This window comes from Crassostrea angulata, chromosome 3 (genome assembly GCF_025612915.1).
Source record: "Crassostrea angulata isolate pt1a10 chromosome 3, ASM2561291v2, whole genome shotgun sequence".
In the NCBI taxonomy this organism is placed as follows: Eukaryota; Metazoa; Mollusca; class Bivalvia; order Ostreida; family Ostreidae; genus Magallana; species Magallana angulata.
In genome coordinates, this window is record NC_069113.1 from 31,092,739 (window position 1) to 31,107,631 (window position 14,893).

At 33.0% G+C, this 14,893-nt stretch overlaps 2 protein-coding genes and 1 long non-coding RNA gene across 3 annotated transcripts; all 3 read left to right on the forward strand.

Moving 5' to 3' along the window:
* The first annotated feature begins 18 nt into the window (after positions 1-18).
* LOC128177604 (serine/threonine-protein kinase RIO2-like) lies at positions 19-7,736 on the forward strand. The gene is made up of 10 exons (XM_052844377.1): positions 19-131; positions 1,268-1,412; positions 3,303-3,416; positions 3,643-3,697; positions 4,502-4,622; positions 5,215-5,303; positions 5,425-5,616; positions 5,798-5,890; positions 6,548-6,620; positions 6,872-7,736. Exons 1-10 carry the CDS (start codon positions 66-68, stop codon positions 7,481-7,483), a joined length of 1,560 nt encoding a protein of 519 aa, XP_052700337.1. The 5' UTR covers positions 19-65; the 3' UTR covers positions 7,484-7,736.
* Positions 7,737-8,209: 473 nt separating this feature from the next.
* LOC128177606 (uncharacterized) lies at positions 8,210-9,476 on the forward strand. Its single transcript, XR_008242854.1, has 3 exons — positions 8,210-8,578; positions 9,091-9,198; positions 9,290-9,476. It is a non-coding gene; the product is annotated as an uncharacterized LOC128177606 (long non-coding RNA).
* A 605-nt stretch (positions 9,477-10,081) lies between these two features.
* On the forward strand, positions 10,082-11,578 carry LOC128177605 (rhomboid-related protein 4-like). The gene has a single exon (XM_052844378.1). It carries the CDS (start codon positions 10,188-10,190, stop codon positions 11,115-11,117), a length of 930 nt encoding a protein of 309 aa, XP_052700338.1. The 5' UTR covers positions 10,082-10,187; the 3' UTR covers positions 11,118-11,578.
* Positions 11,579-14,893: the final 3,315 nt, after the last annotated feature.

The following is a 14,893-nucleotide window of genomic DNA, read 5'->3' on the forward strand; positions in this document are numbered from 1 at the left end:
GATTGTTTCGGTATTTAGACAGACGTGGAAGCACGTTGTGGATTTCTTGTGAAGTTGTCAACATCATGGGAAAACTAAATGTCACTGTGCTCCGTTACTTATCGAAGGAAGACTTCAGAGTTCTAACTTCGGTAATATTACATTTTAAATATTATTGTTTCCCCAGGTCACAATGACTGAAACAAGAAATCAGACCTTACCTTAACAGCTTAAGGGATGCTGTTGGGGGGGGGGGGGGGTCAAGTAACTGTGATGTACAGTAGAATAGATACGTAACCAATATTCTATGTACACATGATTTACCGGAAAAATTGAGTGGCAAAGCTTTCATTTATGGATTGGTAAAGACTAAGCCTGACCACTTTTATTTTAGAGAATACTGCATGGGTAGGTACACCCATATGTATAGTACTGATCAGACCCAACCTATCAGTCCAGAGTAAACCCTGGGTTTACTCTGGTTCTGCTTATGTAAACCCAGGGTAAATCCCGAAAGCAAACCCAGGGTTTAGTCTGGGTTTACTTTCTGATAGGTTGGGTCTGATCGGTACTGTACATGCAAGTTTTTGTAACATGATTGATGGGAGAAATACTGATGAACAGAACTGGGGTTCAAGTTTCATGGGCCCCTGGATGTCTAGTTAGGCGCTGTATCAATTAGAGGTCTGGCACCAGCAATCAGATTAGTCTGACAGTCACATTTTTACTCCTTAAATGATCGTTGCCCCTGAATGATTAACAGTTCCCAGGTTCTTTTCCCTGGGAGGAGTTCACCAGTCAGTTGGTCACTGTGAGAACCAAATGGAATGGAATGAGAGAAACAATGATGGACCAGACACCGATTTTGCTTTTTGAATCTCTGTAGTCAGGTGCTATATCTTCTGAGATATCTTATAAATGTGTCTTAAATTGTAATTGTAAATCAGCCCCCAATCTGACCATTACATCCCCCCTTAAATTTTTTTGCCCTTTTACTTATCAAAATGGTTTTACTTGTCCTAATTGATTAAATTGGCACAACCAAGAGAGATGAAGGTATTTCATCTTGTAATGAAACTACAGGTATTAAGCATGTCAAGAGTGACCAAGACAACTCAATCAAGATTCTTTTTTACGCATGCATCTCCATGATCCATCATATAGTGTAATTCATTTCAATTGTACTTGTACAGTTGAGTAATCATTACTTTGAAATATCAAAATATGACTCCTTAAAAAATCATTCCACCTGAAAATGTTATTCATGTTCATGTATTTTATATTGTAGGTTGAAATGGGAATGAAAAACCATGAGTTGGTTCCTTCTCCTCTTGTGGCGTCTATAGCACATCTTCATGGAGGAGGGTGTCACAAAGTTCTGAGAGAGCTCAACAAACACAGACTTGTGGCCTATGAGCGCAGTGGAAAAAGATGTAAGAAACTTCAATATTTAGATATATATATTTAGTTACTGTTGGGGTGTTGCTCTTTATCCCTCCAGGATATTTCCTGTATGTGTAACATCATGTCTTCCAACTGTACACAGTCACATACTGTAGGCATCATATGTTATCGTATATCGGAATATTTTTACTCATAATGAAAATTTTTAAGTACCCCAAGTTATAATGCACAACCACTTTTATCTTGTATTATTCTAGGACCATATTATCAGTTTGAATTTTCTCGTGAAACTCTGCAGTAAATTTAATTAATTTATGATCTTTATCCTCAAATTATCAGCAAAAATTATATACATTGTAAGTGGTTCACATTTATTGCTAGGGTTGGATACCGTTAAGGATGAAACGGTACGATACCATACCGGTATTCTTGAAACGATACGGTATTTTTAACGATACGATACTAGACCTTAATAAATGAGAATGATGATTTTTTTCTTCAATAAATGTGTTTTAGATTTTTCAGTGTTATGATTCATAAAGATAGTATCATATATTTTCAATAACATATGAGTTTTCAAACTATGTTTATGCTTCAATCTTTTAATAAAAGATGACCAAACAAATAAACATTGAATCTGGTTCTCAAATGTTTAGTAAATTTACTTGTGTTTCCCCCTTTTCCCAGGCAAAGTAACGGACAATGGTAGCAAATACCACCATCTGATTTACTTTAGACAGCCGAGCGCTTTACCCGGTTGCCAGCCATTGTTTGATCACACTAATTGACGAAACATCAAAAAATAGAACGGAAATAAATAAAACACTTTTGCGCTATTTTGTCTTTTTTATTTACATTTATTGTCAGAGTAAAATTTAAACATTATTATTGTAAATGTATTTTAGTTTTTAAAAATAATTATGTATTGATTAATCATAGTATTGGCAGTCGAATCAAGTATCGTACTAAGAATGATAAAGCACATAGTTCGTTAAATAGCCTGTCCTTTTATTACGCGGAAAATTCGATCTTAGCGAGTCTGAAATCGTTTTTTCAAATCATTTTATAAATGTATAAAAAGGTTTCAAAGATACAGAAATACCGTTAATAGTACCGGTAGAAAATGAAACGGTATTTTACCGGTATTTTTAAAGCAAGTATTCGGTATGGTATTGGTACCGTGTACCGGTATCCAACCCTATTTATTGCAAATTTAAATTATAACTTTTTAACTAATTGTTTATGTATAATAATGGGTTTAAAAATGCATATAAATACGTAATGAAATATTACTACAAACACACGAGGTATGGAAATCTTATTTACTGTAAAAAAAAAAAAAACAAACAAAAAAACGAAACTTTCCCCTAACTCTGGTCATTTATTGCATTTCTCAAAGCAGTAGATACAGAATAGGAGCAATTTGATCTAATTAATTGCAAAAGTAAAGCCCTAATTTGGTTGAATTTTTACAACAGCAAACTAAGATGTTTTACGACCTAAAGCAAGACAGAAAAGATCAACAAAATAATTTTTAAATTATTGTTAAGTTGTATTACTATGCATGAAGTCAGGTTGATGTGACAGTCCCGAAAAAGTCAAGTTTGCGGTGATGTGTACCTTAATTGTGCATATAATGAGAAAAGAATACAACATCAGGTCCTGTGCCAATTTAAGTCCCTACAAGCCCTATATTGTGGATTTTCCTCTGTTCAAAATTTTTAAATATCCGGATCCTAATTTTGTAAATGTAAAAATAGAGATAACATTTGAAATTCATCATAGATCCTAGCTGTGAATGTTTTGTTGTTGGAATGAATAAATTTTGATAATCAAGTTGATAATTATTTGAGTTGATATTTAAGTTTGATCAAACTCATTTTGTTTAAATTAAAGAAGTTGGTTGTGTTGTTTTGTAGTCGAGGGATATAGGCTCACTGTGTCTGGTTATGACTACCTCGCACTGAAAGCTCTAGCCAGTCGAGATGTGATCTACTCACTAGGAAACCAGATAGGAGTGGGTAAAGAGTCAGGTAATGCCACAGACTTCCTATCATGTTACGTAATGATTTATTTTTGTGAAGAAATGGCTCCATTATATTCAACTTTAATAAAATCAAATTTTTAAAAACTTTTAAAAAATCAATTTTGCGATACCGGTAGGTACTGGTATATATTTTCAATATTCTATTATTGAATGATATGTGAAAACATGATTATAGATTAGATAATATATATCCACCTTATTATCATTTACAGATATTTACATAATAGCAGATGCAGAGGATCATCAATATGCATTGAAACTTCACAGGTAATATCATTTTCCCAGTGATTTATATTACTCTCTTATATAAAGTACAGTTTTCCTACCGGTTTTCACCGGAGGGGACTATAGCTTTCCTCTGCGTCCGTCAGTCCATCAGTCCATCTGTCGGTCCGTCCATCCGTCTGTCTGTCTGTCTGTCTGTCCGTCCGTCTGTCTGTCCCACTTCAGTTTTCCACACTTTTTTCTTTATGCGTTTGAGGAACAATATGAAATTTGCTGAACAGCTTCAAAATGTCAAACTACAGATCAAGTTTACACTTTCGTAGCATCTGGTTGACATATTTTCGAGAAAATTAATTTTTTATATTCCAATTTTTTAATGTTCGGGTTCATTATCGGGCTCAGTGTGTATCAAATAAACGAGGAAAGTATGTTGTCGGTAATAATATCGTGCATTTCTTGGACCATTCCTTTTATTGTTTCTAAAAAACAAATAAGTTCTGTAAAATAGTGTTAAGCATTGTTTCATAAATTTAATCGACAGGGTTTTATGTATTATTACAATCGGGTTCGTTATCGGGTTGGTCTGTTGAGACGGTAAGAAATGATATTCTGCACTACAAACCGGTAGGGGACGTGTATTGCTTATGCAATGCTCTCAGAATGCTTGTTATATTTGTTTGTGAAACTTGTTTAAGTTGTCAAGCTGAGGGAACAATAATTTTTGGTCAAAAACTGAAAATTTGTTTTTGGAAAAACCGTACTGTAGTACAACTTCAATATTTCATTTGAATCTGCAGAAGGATGATTCACCTAAATAAACAATTATGTTTTCCTTTCATTGATTAGATTAGGGAGAACATCGTTTAGACAGCTTAAAAACAAGAGAGACTACCATAAACACAGGAACAATGTGTCCTGGTTGTATCTGTCCCGTCTGGCTGCAATGAAGGAGTATGCTTATATGAAGGTATATTGAAGATTTACAGGATTTATGAATAGAGTTTAATTAAGGAATAAGGAATCATTCTTTGAGTATTATGAGGTGATAATTTCGGTTGGGGTGTGATCAAATCCAGTAAAGCCAAAAGGGCTTTATGATAGATTTTATCACACCCCGACCGAAATTATCACCTCATAATATTCAAAGAATGATTCCTTATTACTTATATTTAATATATAATTTTAAGCCATATCGTACGATTAAATTTTTAAATATAAATAAGCAAACCCCACTGGCGCCTCACTTTGGCGTCATTTGAAGTTATGGGTTATATAGTACAAAATCGATACGTAGTGTTATCACAGGCAAAGACACTGGAAAATGTAAATATTTGTATATACGAGTATGAGATTAATCACTTTTATAAACATTACAATAACATTAAAATATAACATTTTTCAACACAATGAATTGTATAAAATACCATGATATGTATGTTTTTCTGTAATCAGTACATGTGTCAAAATACACAAATAATTAATGTTGTATGCTGGTATTTGTATTTTTCCCTCTGTAACAGCTAGTCTCAGACATCTAACCTCAACATTTCTCCTCATAGGCACTCTATGATAGAAAGTTCCCTGTTCCTAAACCAGTGGACTTTAACAGACATGCAGTTGTTATGGAACTCCTCAGTGGTTACCCTATGTAAGTTATGAAGATGAACGATGTTGTGAATATTCATATATAATATAAAAAAGGCAAATTTAATTATTGTTTGTATGCGAAGCCTTAAAGCTATAAGGCAGACAATCGAAATCTTTTTCAGGTGCAATGTGAAGAGTGTGGCTGATCCATCGCAGGTCTACCACGACTGTATGGAGTTGATAGTGAGGCTTGGAAACTGTGGAGTGATCCACGGCGACTTCAACGAGTTCAATCTGATGATCGATGACGAGGGGAACGTAACCATGATCGACTTTCCTCAGATGGTCTCCACATCTCACTATAACGCTGAATGGTAAATACACTTTGGAGTAATTTAGTACATATATTGTGTTGAAGGCATTGTTTTAGGTGACATTTTACATGCATTTGATTTATGGATGAAATATGACAATAAAGCTCTTTTCAAATAAAAATGTGTTGATGAAAATGTTATTTTAATCAAATGTAATGTTTGTTTTTGTTCTTTTGGACAGGTATTTCGACAGAGATGTTACATGTATAAGGGACTTTTTTGCCAGAAGATTCAACTATGAAAGTGAACTTTATCCAAAGTTTTCTGACCTAAGGTAAAAATTTTTATAGTTGATAAATGTTACATAAATTGCTAGAAATGTTCATTTACATGTACTTAATACACAATTTAATACTTACCAGTAGAAGTTTATTTTTTACCAAAAATATTTAAAGATCATCATCTTTATTTTGAAAAAAAGTTCCTTTAATAGTATCAAATTTACAGTTTTAAAGAATTTCATGAATTATGGTGTCAGCTTTCTACATTTTCACTAGACATTCATCAAGCTTAAATTTACAATACCTAATATATGAAGACTTTGTTAAGTTTGTAATACATGTATATGGGTTTTCTCCATATACACTGTAAGTGTAATCTTACTGAACTTGGCTGTTATTATAGGTTTTCCCACTAGTTCAAGTATGAATTACTGGCATATGAATTACGGTATTAGTAATAACAATGATGAATAAATGCTTGTACAAGGTTACCTCTGAATGACATATATTTTTGTGATTTTTTTATTGTCATTTGAAGAGAGAGATTTAGGATTGTGCTACTTTATGTACATCTCCACTAAAGTGATGCAGATGCAGTATCTTTTTCTTTTCTTTTTTTGAGATCATCATGTTCTCAAATAAGTGATGATATGAGAAATACAAGTATAAATGATACATAATTTTTTCTCCTTCTTTCTTGAATGTTGTAGAAGGGACGATGACTTGGATGTGGAAGTTTCAGCTAGTGGGTTTACAAAAGAAATGGCTGACACTTTCGATGAAGTAATTATGTTATTAAAAACTTTCATTTATATTTCTCTTTCGTTTTATGATTTTTCCTCTTCAATTAATATTTATTGTTGTGTTTTTCTTGATTAATATTAAGTCAAGAATACAAACATTGTAGCATTTATTAGTTACACATGTATTTAAAATTCATGGATCATATAAATCCATAGTGGGAAGATATTTTGTTCTAATTGACCTTTGATGTATTTTTATACATGTATCAAAACTGCTTTTAATAATTTTAGGCTGCTGAAGAATTTAACATCAGAGGTGGTCCTGGAAATCCCAAAACTGATGAACCTGAAGAGGAACCCAATGAAGAGACTGAGGATGAGGAGGATGAGGATAATGATAGTGTTGAGGAAGGAAAGGAGGAAGAGTCTGTAGAGGTGACTCCATCTCCTCCTCCAGTGGAGGACAGACTGAGTCCTCCATTAAATGAAACATCAACAGAGAATGAAAAACAGAGAGATTTAGCCACTGGACTAGACAGGGCTGTTGAAGCAAGTAATACTGTGAGTGAAAAGGATGAGGGCAGTGATGGTAGTGAGGAAGATTTGGAGGATCTCCATAACCAAAATAGAACTCTAAGGCCATTCAGAAACGAGGAGAGTCTTGCACACACAAACTTACACAGGAGGAAGCATTTGGACAGTACAAGCCTTAGTGTGACCAGTACAACATCTAGTATGGATCCCAGACTTATTAAGGAAAAAGTGAAGCGACAAATGAAGAAGAAGGCTGCAGTCCAGGAATCTAGGAGGATACGAAAAAGTGGAGAGTCTGCTATCATCACCAAGAAAAAGAGGGAAATATCTCAGGATATAAAGCAAAGTGTTGATTCTGACTGGTTTTAGTTTGAAAAAATTGTTACCTTATACAAGTTGATCATTATAAAAGCAAGCTGAAAATAAAGTTCAAGATTTTTTGAAATTAAGATGTTTCAAAAAGGGTTCAATTTCTAGAAGGAAAGATGTTTTAAAAAATCTTAAGAGTATAGAGGATATATTTATGAAATTGCATGGTGTCCAGTTTAATTCTTCATTATGCATACCTCAGTATAGAATGTTAATAACAATGTTATTTTGTGATATAAATTTTTTCTCTGTTGTATGTTCCTGTGTATATGGGAAAATCAATCAATGATCGATAGAATATTGTTAAACCATGTACTCGAAGATATTTCACCCACGAAACCGTAGATTTTTAGGTCACCAACGATGTTTTGATTATTATAAGGTCTTGCTATACTCTGTCCCAAGATATCCTTGATTCACATTTTGCTTAATTACTCGATATTTATAAATACCTCAGGGTTAAAACAATGTTTATTCAAAAGTATAAAAATTTCCAAGATTTTTCTATTGAAACGCCCCCTCTAGCTGATCATGTTCGAAATTCAATGCATGGATAGAAAATGTAATGTTGAATCTACGGGGATTTTGTATTGAAGCAGACCCTGATGATAACGTTGAAAAATTGCGAAAATGTCCAATGGAGAAAAGGTGTAAACATCCCCAATTATAAATCTCTGTAAGAAATCTGTTTTCTTTCCTGTGAACTTGTATAAGGCTGTTCAAAATTAATTCTACGTTTAACATAACCCGCGCGCGAAGGTTTCGGCGAAATTGTCGTTTTGAAAAAACAAACAAATCCGGATTTGAAAATGTCGTTCCGGTTTGGGTTTTCATTTAGCGACTGAGTTATACATTCTGTACGAGAAAAAAACATGCTCAAAGACAGCATTGAGGTATTCAGTTTTCACAATACGAAGAAAATGAGAGTCTATGCCACTATCAAAGTAAAAAAAAAACAATAATGGATCAGACAAACACATGACCGAAGTTGGCAGGAAAAATCTTATTTCGAGATTGTTTAATGTCGGTTGGCAAGTCACAGAGCCTGAACCATGCCGAACCAACTTTAATTCCACCCAAAAAGGCAAAAACGAGGTTTGTTGAATGTATATATTTATTTAAGTGGTCCATCAACAACTGAAATGACTACCCATCTTATTTAACAAAAACTCAAAATGTATACGGTTAAGTTATTTTTGCATTTTTAAGAAGGGGAAAGCTTAAGCAATTTCCTACCACCACTGTGCTAAAAAGATATAAAAAGACTTAAAGAATTATACCTAATTCCATAGCCTTCAATGTTAGCTTCAAGATGTGATATATTTGTTCCTTTTTAACTTTTGTTCAATTTCAAAGGTGAATGACCATATAAAATCATACTAAGATTTCTGTTTACGAACTACCAATATTTGGTTTACAATATAATAATTATGGATGTAATACCTTGAAGTGAAGCTATGCATTAAGTCAGCATAATTTACTGATTTAGACAAGAGTTTTGACAGTATAATGACTGCAAATCCCTTTCATTTAAAATGCATCTACATTTTTAATAACATCTTATGATGTTCAGGAATAATAATTCATTCATTCACAATATATAATAGGAAGAAACTAACAGGTGTCCCAGCTAAAGTGGAAGAACGAAGAGAAGTAGAATACACTTGTAGGGTGGCAGTTATTTCAAGAACCCTGTCTTGAGTTCTTAGAAGAAGGTACAGTGAACAACACAACTCTGATATGTTAAATTTTAAAATGTGTCATTATGAAAATGTATGATGAAATAATGTCATTTTATGATTGTAGATAATCTGTGAATCACATGTGTTGCGCAACATATTCCCTGAAAAAAAAGTTTTCCCTTCGGTTGCTATGTTGATGTAAATCCATTGGATGTACCACTTGATGTGCTTGCAAGTCACTCCACTTCTCGTCCAGTATACATGATGTACCCACAGAAAGGATATAAACATAAATTACACAAAAGTATATGCTTTGAAAATGCAAAAATTAACATGGACTGAATTCTACCATATTATGTATTTTATGACAGTGTTGATGTATTGATAACTGATTGGGTGACTTTCAATAAATACACACTTGTTTGAAATTTTTGTTTGTTTATTTTTTTCCTCCCTCCCTCGTAGGTTTTAAATTTTCATGTTATGTTAAACGTAAAATTAATTTTAAACAGCCTAAGTGAAAAATGATAAGTTTCAATGGAGATATCTTGGAAATTTTCCCTTTCATCGATTTCAATTGCACTTCTTTAACAGGTACGTGTATTTTTATTCAAAATCGGACAAAAAAATTGCTTAAATATCATGGATCAGACTATGGAAAAATTAATTTTCAAAAACCATAATCATATTTTCAGTTTCAGATATAAGTTACCATGGTTACAGTATATAAAAAGAGAATTGACTATAGATCTTGCGTTTTATTTCATTTGTTTGCCTTGAAGCATTGATGAAACACTTCGATGTATGAACAGGGACGTATGTACTAACATCAATGTACACGTATACGTCCCTGGTTAGTCATATGAAAATATTTTACGGAACACATTAAAAAAATATATATATAATAAAGTCGGGTTCAATGTACAAATAAATTATTTAAAAGGATGTCGTGTTCATAAAATCTCGCAAACTTAGAAATAACGAAATCGCGATAAGGTGTTGCGTAGTTTTGGACAACAGACATGGCAAGGAGAAATCAAAATCTTGGTGTTTTCTTACTTGTGATGCAAATAATGAACATTGGAATAGAAAATATCCCCCCTGTTACTTTAATTTCGACAGTTCTTCAAGTAGCTATTTTTCTAGAATTGGGTATTCTCGAGCAATGGTTTCCGTCACCAAAATACGTTTGTATTAGCGCGTTTCACGTATGGGACAGAAAAAGATGGAACAGAATTATTTTAGGTTCCTTGTATCATGCAGACGACTTCCATTTATACTACAACATGGCATCATTTCTTTGGAAAGGAAGACAGCTGGAAAGACGGTTTGGTAGTGTTTACTTCGGATTTTTACTGACCATTTTCACAGTTTTGACCGGTTTAGTGTATGTAGCAATTAATATTGCTTTGTCAGAAATTATGGATGACGGATCATACAGACTGACATGTGCAGTAGGATTTTCTGGTGTAATATTTGCTCTGAAAGTTTTGGTAACGCATTACAGTCCTTCGGGAACACAGTACCTTATGGGTTTTATACCAGTGCCGAGTAAATACATCTTCTGGGCTGAGCTTGTGTTCATTCAAATGATTACCCCAAATGTATCATTCGTTGGTCACTTGGCTGGAATTCTTGTTGGACTACTTTATACAAAAGGACCACTGAAAGTATTCATGGATAGTTTTCTTCAATCATCTGAGCACAGGCGCTTTTACGGTGGAGGTTATTCAACAGCCAGTGATAACGATTACTATGGTTTCAGATATAATACTCGCTACAGGAATGATCGTTACTCCAGTAATAGAAATGATGATTACAACAATTATACAGGCGGCTTATCGGAAGAGGAACAAACGAGGAGGGCCCAGGAGGAAAGCCTCAGGGATAGAGGAAGGATGTACCCAGATCTTGATGACCTACGAAGGAGGAGAGCAGATCGATTTAGCTAGTTAAAGATATACTGATTCTAATTGAACTGTTTAATTGACATATTTTAAGAAGTATAGTTTTTCTTTATTACATGTACTATTCTCTTTGATTATATTTAAATTTTCATTGTTTTCATGGTTGACAAAACAAGAATTTTGTATGTTTTATCATGCAAGCAGAACATAATTATAAAATGTTGAACACACCAGTGTTTTACTACACATCTGTATAGTTGTTTTTCCTGTACATACAATTCAAAAAGAATGTATTTAATTCAGATCAGTTAATAAATAAGTAAAATTGTAATTAAATAAAAAATCATACTATTATAGGTATAATAAAGAATAATTTCTTACAAAAGTACATATGGAATAAGTAAATCATAAGTTTCAATAAATCCACTTGTTCATTAAGCTGATTTTTTATTTTTCTAATATTAATATGCTCTTGCAATACAATACAAGGATCTGATCAGACATTAGGTTCCCTAAATTTTCTTGAACATTCATATTGTCATGACTCATCTATATTATTACATGTATGTTATTTGTTCTAAATAAATACTTCTTTGAACACTGTTCTTAATAATAAAGGGTCTTTGTTAATGGAGGATGAAACTATTGTTATATAAGGCCATTACTAATTATTTATATGTTTAATGTACCCTGACCCACATTTTTCATGGTGGATAGGTAGGTAGCTCTTTTTAAAGACATGCGACAGGTACATGTAAAAGTGCCTAGTGAACAAAGAATGAACCTAAAATGAAATATGCACTTAGTACTTGAAAAAATATGGTGCCTATTTTCCATCTTGTGACACATATTAAAGTATGTTTATGTTGTATTATATTACAAATCATGCCATGTTTACTGGCCTTAAATGTATTGCATAACTAATGGTATTCTTGACACTGACAGTGTTTAGAGGAATTGTTATCTGTTATCTATCTCAATGTTAATCCATAATGCTGCATTCCTGGCTTTGACAAATGGCGTACTATAGTATCTCATTTGACCAAAAACATTTAATTAAACGAGGACCTATGATACGTTTTTTGGGGGGTTTTTTTTTTGGCTTTTAACATCTCTATCTATCACCAAAACAATGCGCATGTACTTACTGTTGCACACTCCTCGGGAAGATGCTTGAAAGAAGTTGTTGTTCTCACAGGCGCCTGACGTTAAAAATGTTTCTTTTAATTATAAGATGATCCCCTATATTCAGTAATATTATTATAGTACAGGGAATTCAATTACCTTATTGTTAATAGAAATATTTTAACATCCGGCGGCTGCCATTGTCCTAGGAATAATCATCAAACAAACAAGCGAAATAAAGAAAATCTGTATTTAAAAAAAACCACTTCTACAAATTGTGAAAAAATATATCATCATTGATATCATATCCCAATATATTGCAGATATGAAGCATCGAATAGATTATGAATCCACAAATTAACAAAATTCGAATCTCTAGGTCAAATGAATATTTTTGAAGTTAACTGATAATGGATTTGAGAAAACTATTAATTATTTGAACATTTGATAAACCGTTACTGTTGTAACAATGCGTAAAACTCCGAAAATCTGTTTACATTGATGTATTTTTTGAAAAATCTTTAAGTATTCAAGCTTTAGGCCTGAAACTTTATATTTGTAGGGAGAGACCAAACATTTCTCCAACTTTCAAATCGCAAAAGTTCGTGGAAAAGAAGAAGAAAGAATGACCGTTGATTTGAAGTTTTCAAAAAGTTAAGATTTCTCTATGAAGTTAATAATGATATTACAATAGCAGCAACTCTTTTCTGTTACAATTGTTCATGTATATTTGATAAAAAGTCATTTTTTTTTTCGCAAATGGCAAACTTGGTCTATTTTGTCGCTGGAAACATGATTTTTATAGAAATGTCTTTATGCACTCGACTGCAGCAGAAGTGAAGTGGACACCTATTGGAATCCGCAACATAAAATACCGAAATAGCTGTTTAAAAAGAAAATAAGAAGATGCCAACTGTTATTCATCTTAGCATAATTATAGGTACATGTACTCAAACTGTGTTATAAACAAAAATGATACCTTCATAGCCTTCATTACTAAAAGGGGGCTCGTTATCACTTGGAATAAATAACCCTTTCAAAAGCGGCGACAGAACAGGAGCAAAGACACAATAACATGCATAGAAGGGAATGACTTGCATACATGTATATATAGGCTCAGTTTATCAATGTTAAATATAAGTAGTGTAAGTACTTCGGAGGGGGGGGGGGTTACAGATATATGGCCAGTATTTCTTTGTAGATAAAAATATTCATTCTGTCAGATTATTTTATTCATGACTAAAACCAGTAAGCACATTCTTGTTTTTTTTTCTTGAATATTTAATATTTTAATTGTAAAAGGACACCCTTAATTAGTGACTATATTAGCAGGTAAAAGTTTATTAGCACATTCTAGAGACTCCCTTTCAAATAAGCTGTGGCTATTGACACTGAATATTACCTTTGTTTTGATATTGGTCATCGACAAATAATAATCTAACAATTAACAAAAAATCACCTCCGTAAGTTGTTTCAATACTTTATTTTTTTTTTGGGGGGGGGGGGGGGTTGTAAAGATGTTATAGGCTATGTCTGTCCACTCTCCTTTTTTGAAAAACAATACAACGCGTCTATCAACGTCGGAAACCCACAGCCAGTCTCGTATGTACTCTTACTGACCAACTCGATAAATTTTTCCCATTCTCATAATTATTTGTGCTCTATTTGGATCAGCTCCTACATACTTTTGAGAAGGTAATTCTCAAACCCTGCATGTAAATCAACGGCGTGCTTTCTCTGCATGATCGTCGTCAGTAAATCGTATACAAGTCTCACTGACCGGGGGGTTTCCGATGACGTCTGTCAATTTTTAGTTACCTTCTTTTTTAGCAATATATTAGAAAGTTTTGTATTTGATTAAGAGGGGGATTAGACATAAAATAGTTAACAAATATTCCATTGTTGAAATATACTTGTGTATAATAAACAGATTTTGGTTGTGTCGGAATAGTACACGAAGGGTTTTTTTTGTTTACCCTAAATGCCACTGATTAAAATCATCAAGACTATTTTACAATTTAATACATTATTATCAATTTAAATTACAGCGAATTATAAAAGATTGGCATTTAATTAAAAATTTCATGGGAAAGCTCAATAGGTCATGTGAATTTGGTTCATTTCACTTTCATTGTTTTTTTAGCAGTACATATTTAACTGGTTTTAAACGATTCAAAATTATTCAATATCCCTTCATTATACATTGAATACCTTAAAAATTTCATGGGAAAGCTCAATAGGGTATTTGCTCTGGCAAGCATAATCAATAGATTTTTGTTATGCATACAATATCAATAAACTTTTCACTTGCAGTTGGTGATCTAAAAATATTGCAATAGACACGAAATACATTCTCACTCGAGCAACCACGCAAATCTTGCATTGAATCACACTAGTTGCTGTTCGCTGAAATAAAGAGGGTTACTGAGGTATGTATTTGGAATTTTTGAAGGCTTCATTGCATATATATGTATCCTCATCTCATTCGATCGTGGAAAAAAATTCAAAGTCGCTTTTTTTATCCAATGTAACGAATCAAACTTTTACTATTGGTCATTACGACAATTTGATTACAGCTCAGAATACCTTATTCAAGATATGTAGATTGGCAAATAATCACGATGGTTTTTATTTCACTATGTTCGCGATTCATCATTTTCCCGCGAAATCAAACCCATGGCGAATACAATCATTAG

What these genes read in the sequence shown, in the direction of transcription:
- LOC128177604 (XM_052844377.1), top strand. Translation starts at nt 66, where the DNA reads ATGGGAAAACTAAATGTCACTGTGCTCCGTTACTTATCGAAGGAAGAC. An exon ending in ACTTCAGAGTTCTAACTTCG is followed by an intron (nt 132 to 1,267) that starts GTAATATTACAT and finishes TTTATATTGTAG; the next exon opens with GTTGAAATGGGAATGAAAAA. An exon ending in TCTCACTATAACGCTGAATG is followed by an intron (nt 5,617 to 5,797) that starts GTAAATACACTT and finishes TCTTTTGGACAG; the next exon opens with GTATTTCGACAGAGATGTTA.
- LOC128177605 (XM_052844378.1), top strand. Translation starts at nt 10,188, where the DNA reads ATGGCAAGGAGAAATCAAAATCTTGGTGTTTTCTTACTTGTGATGCAA.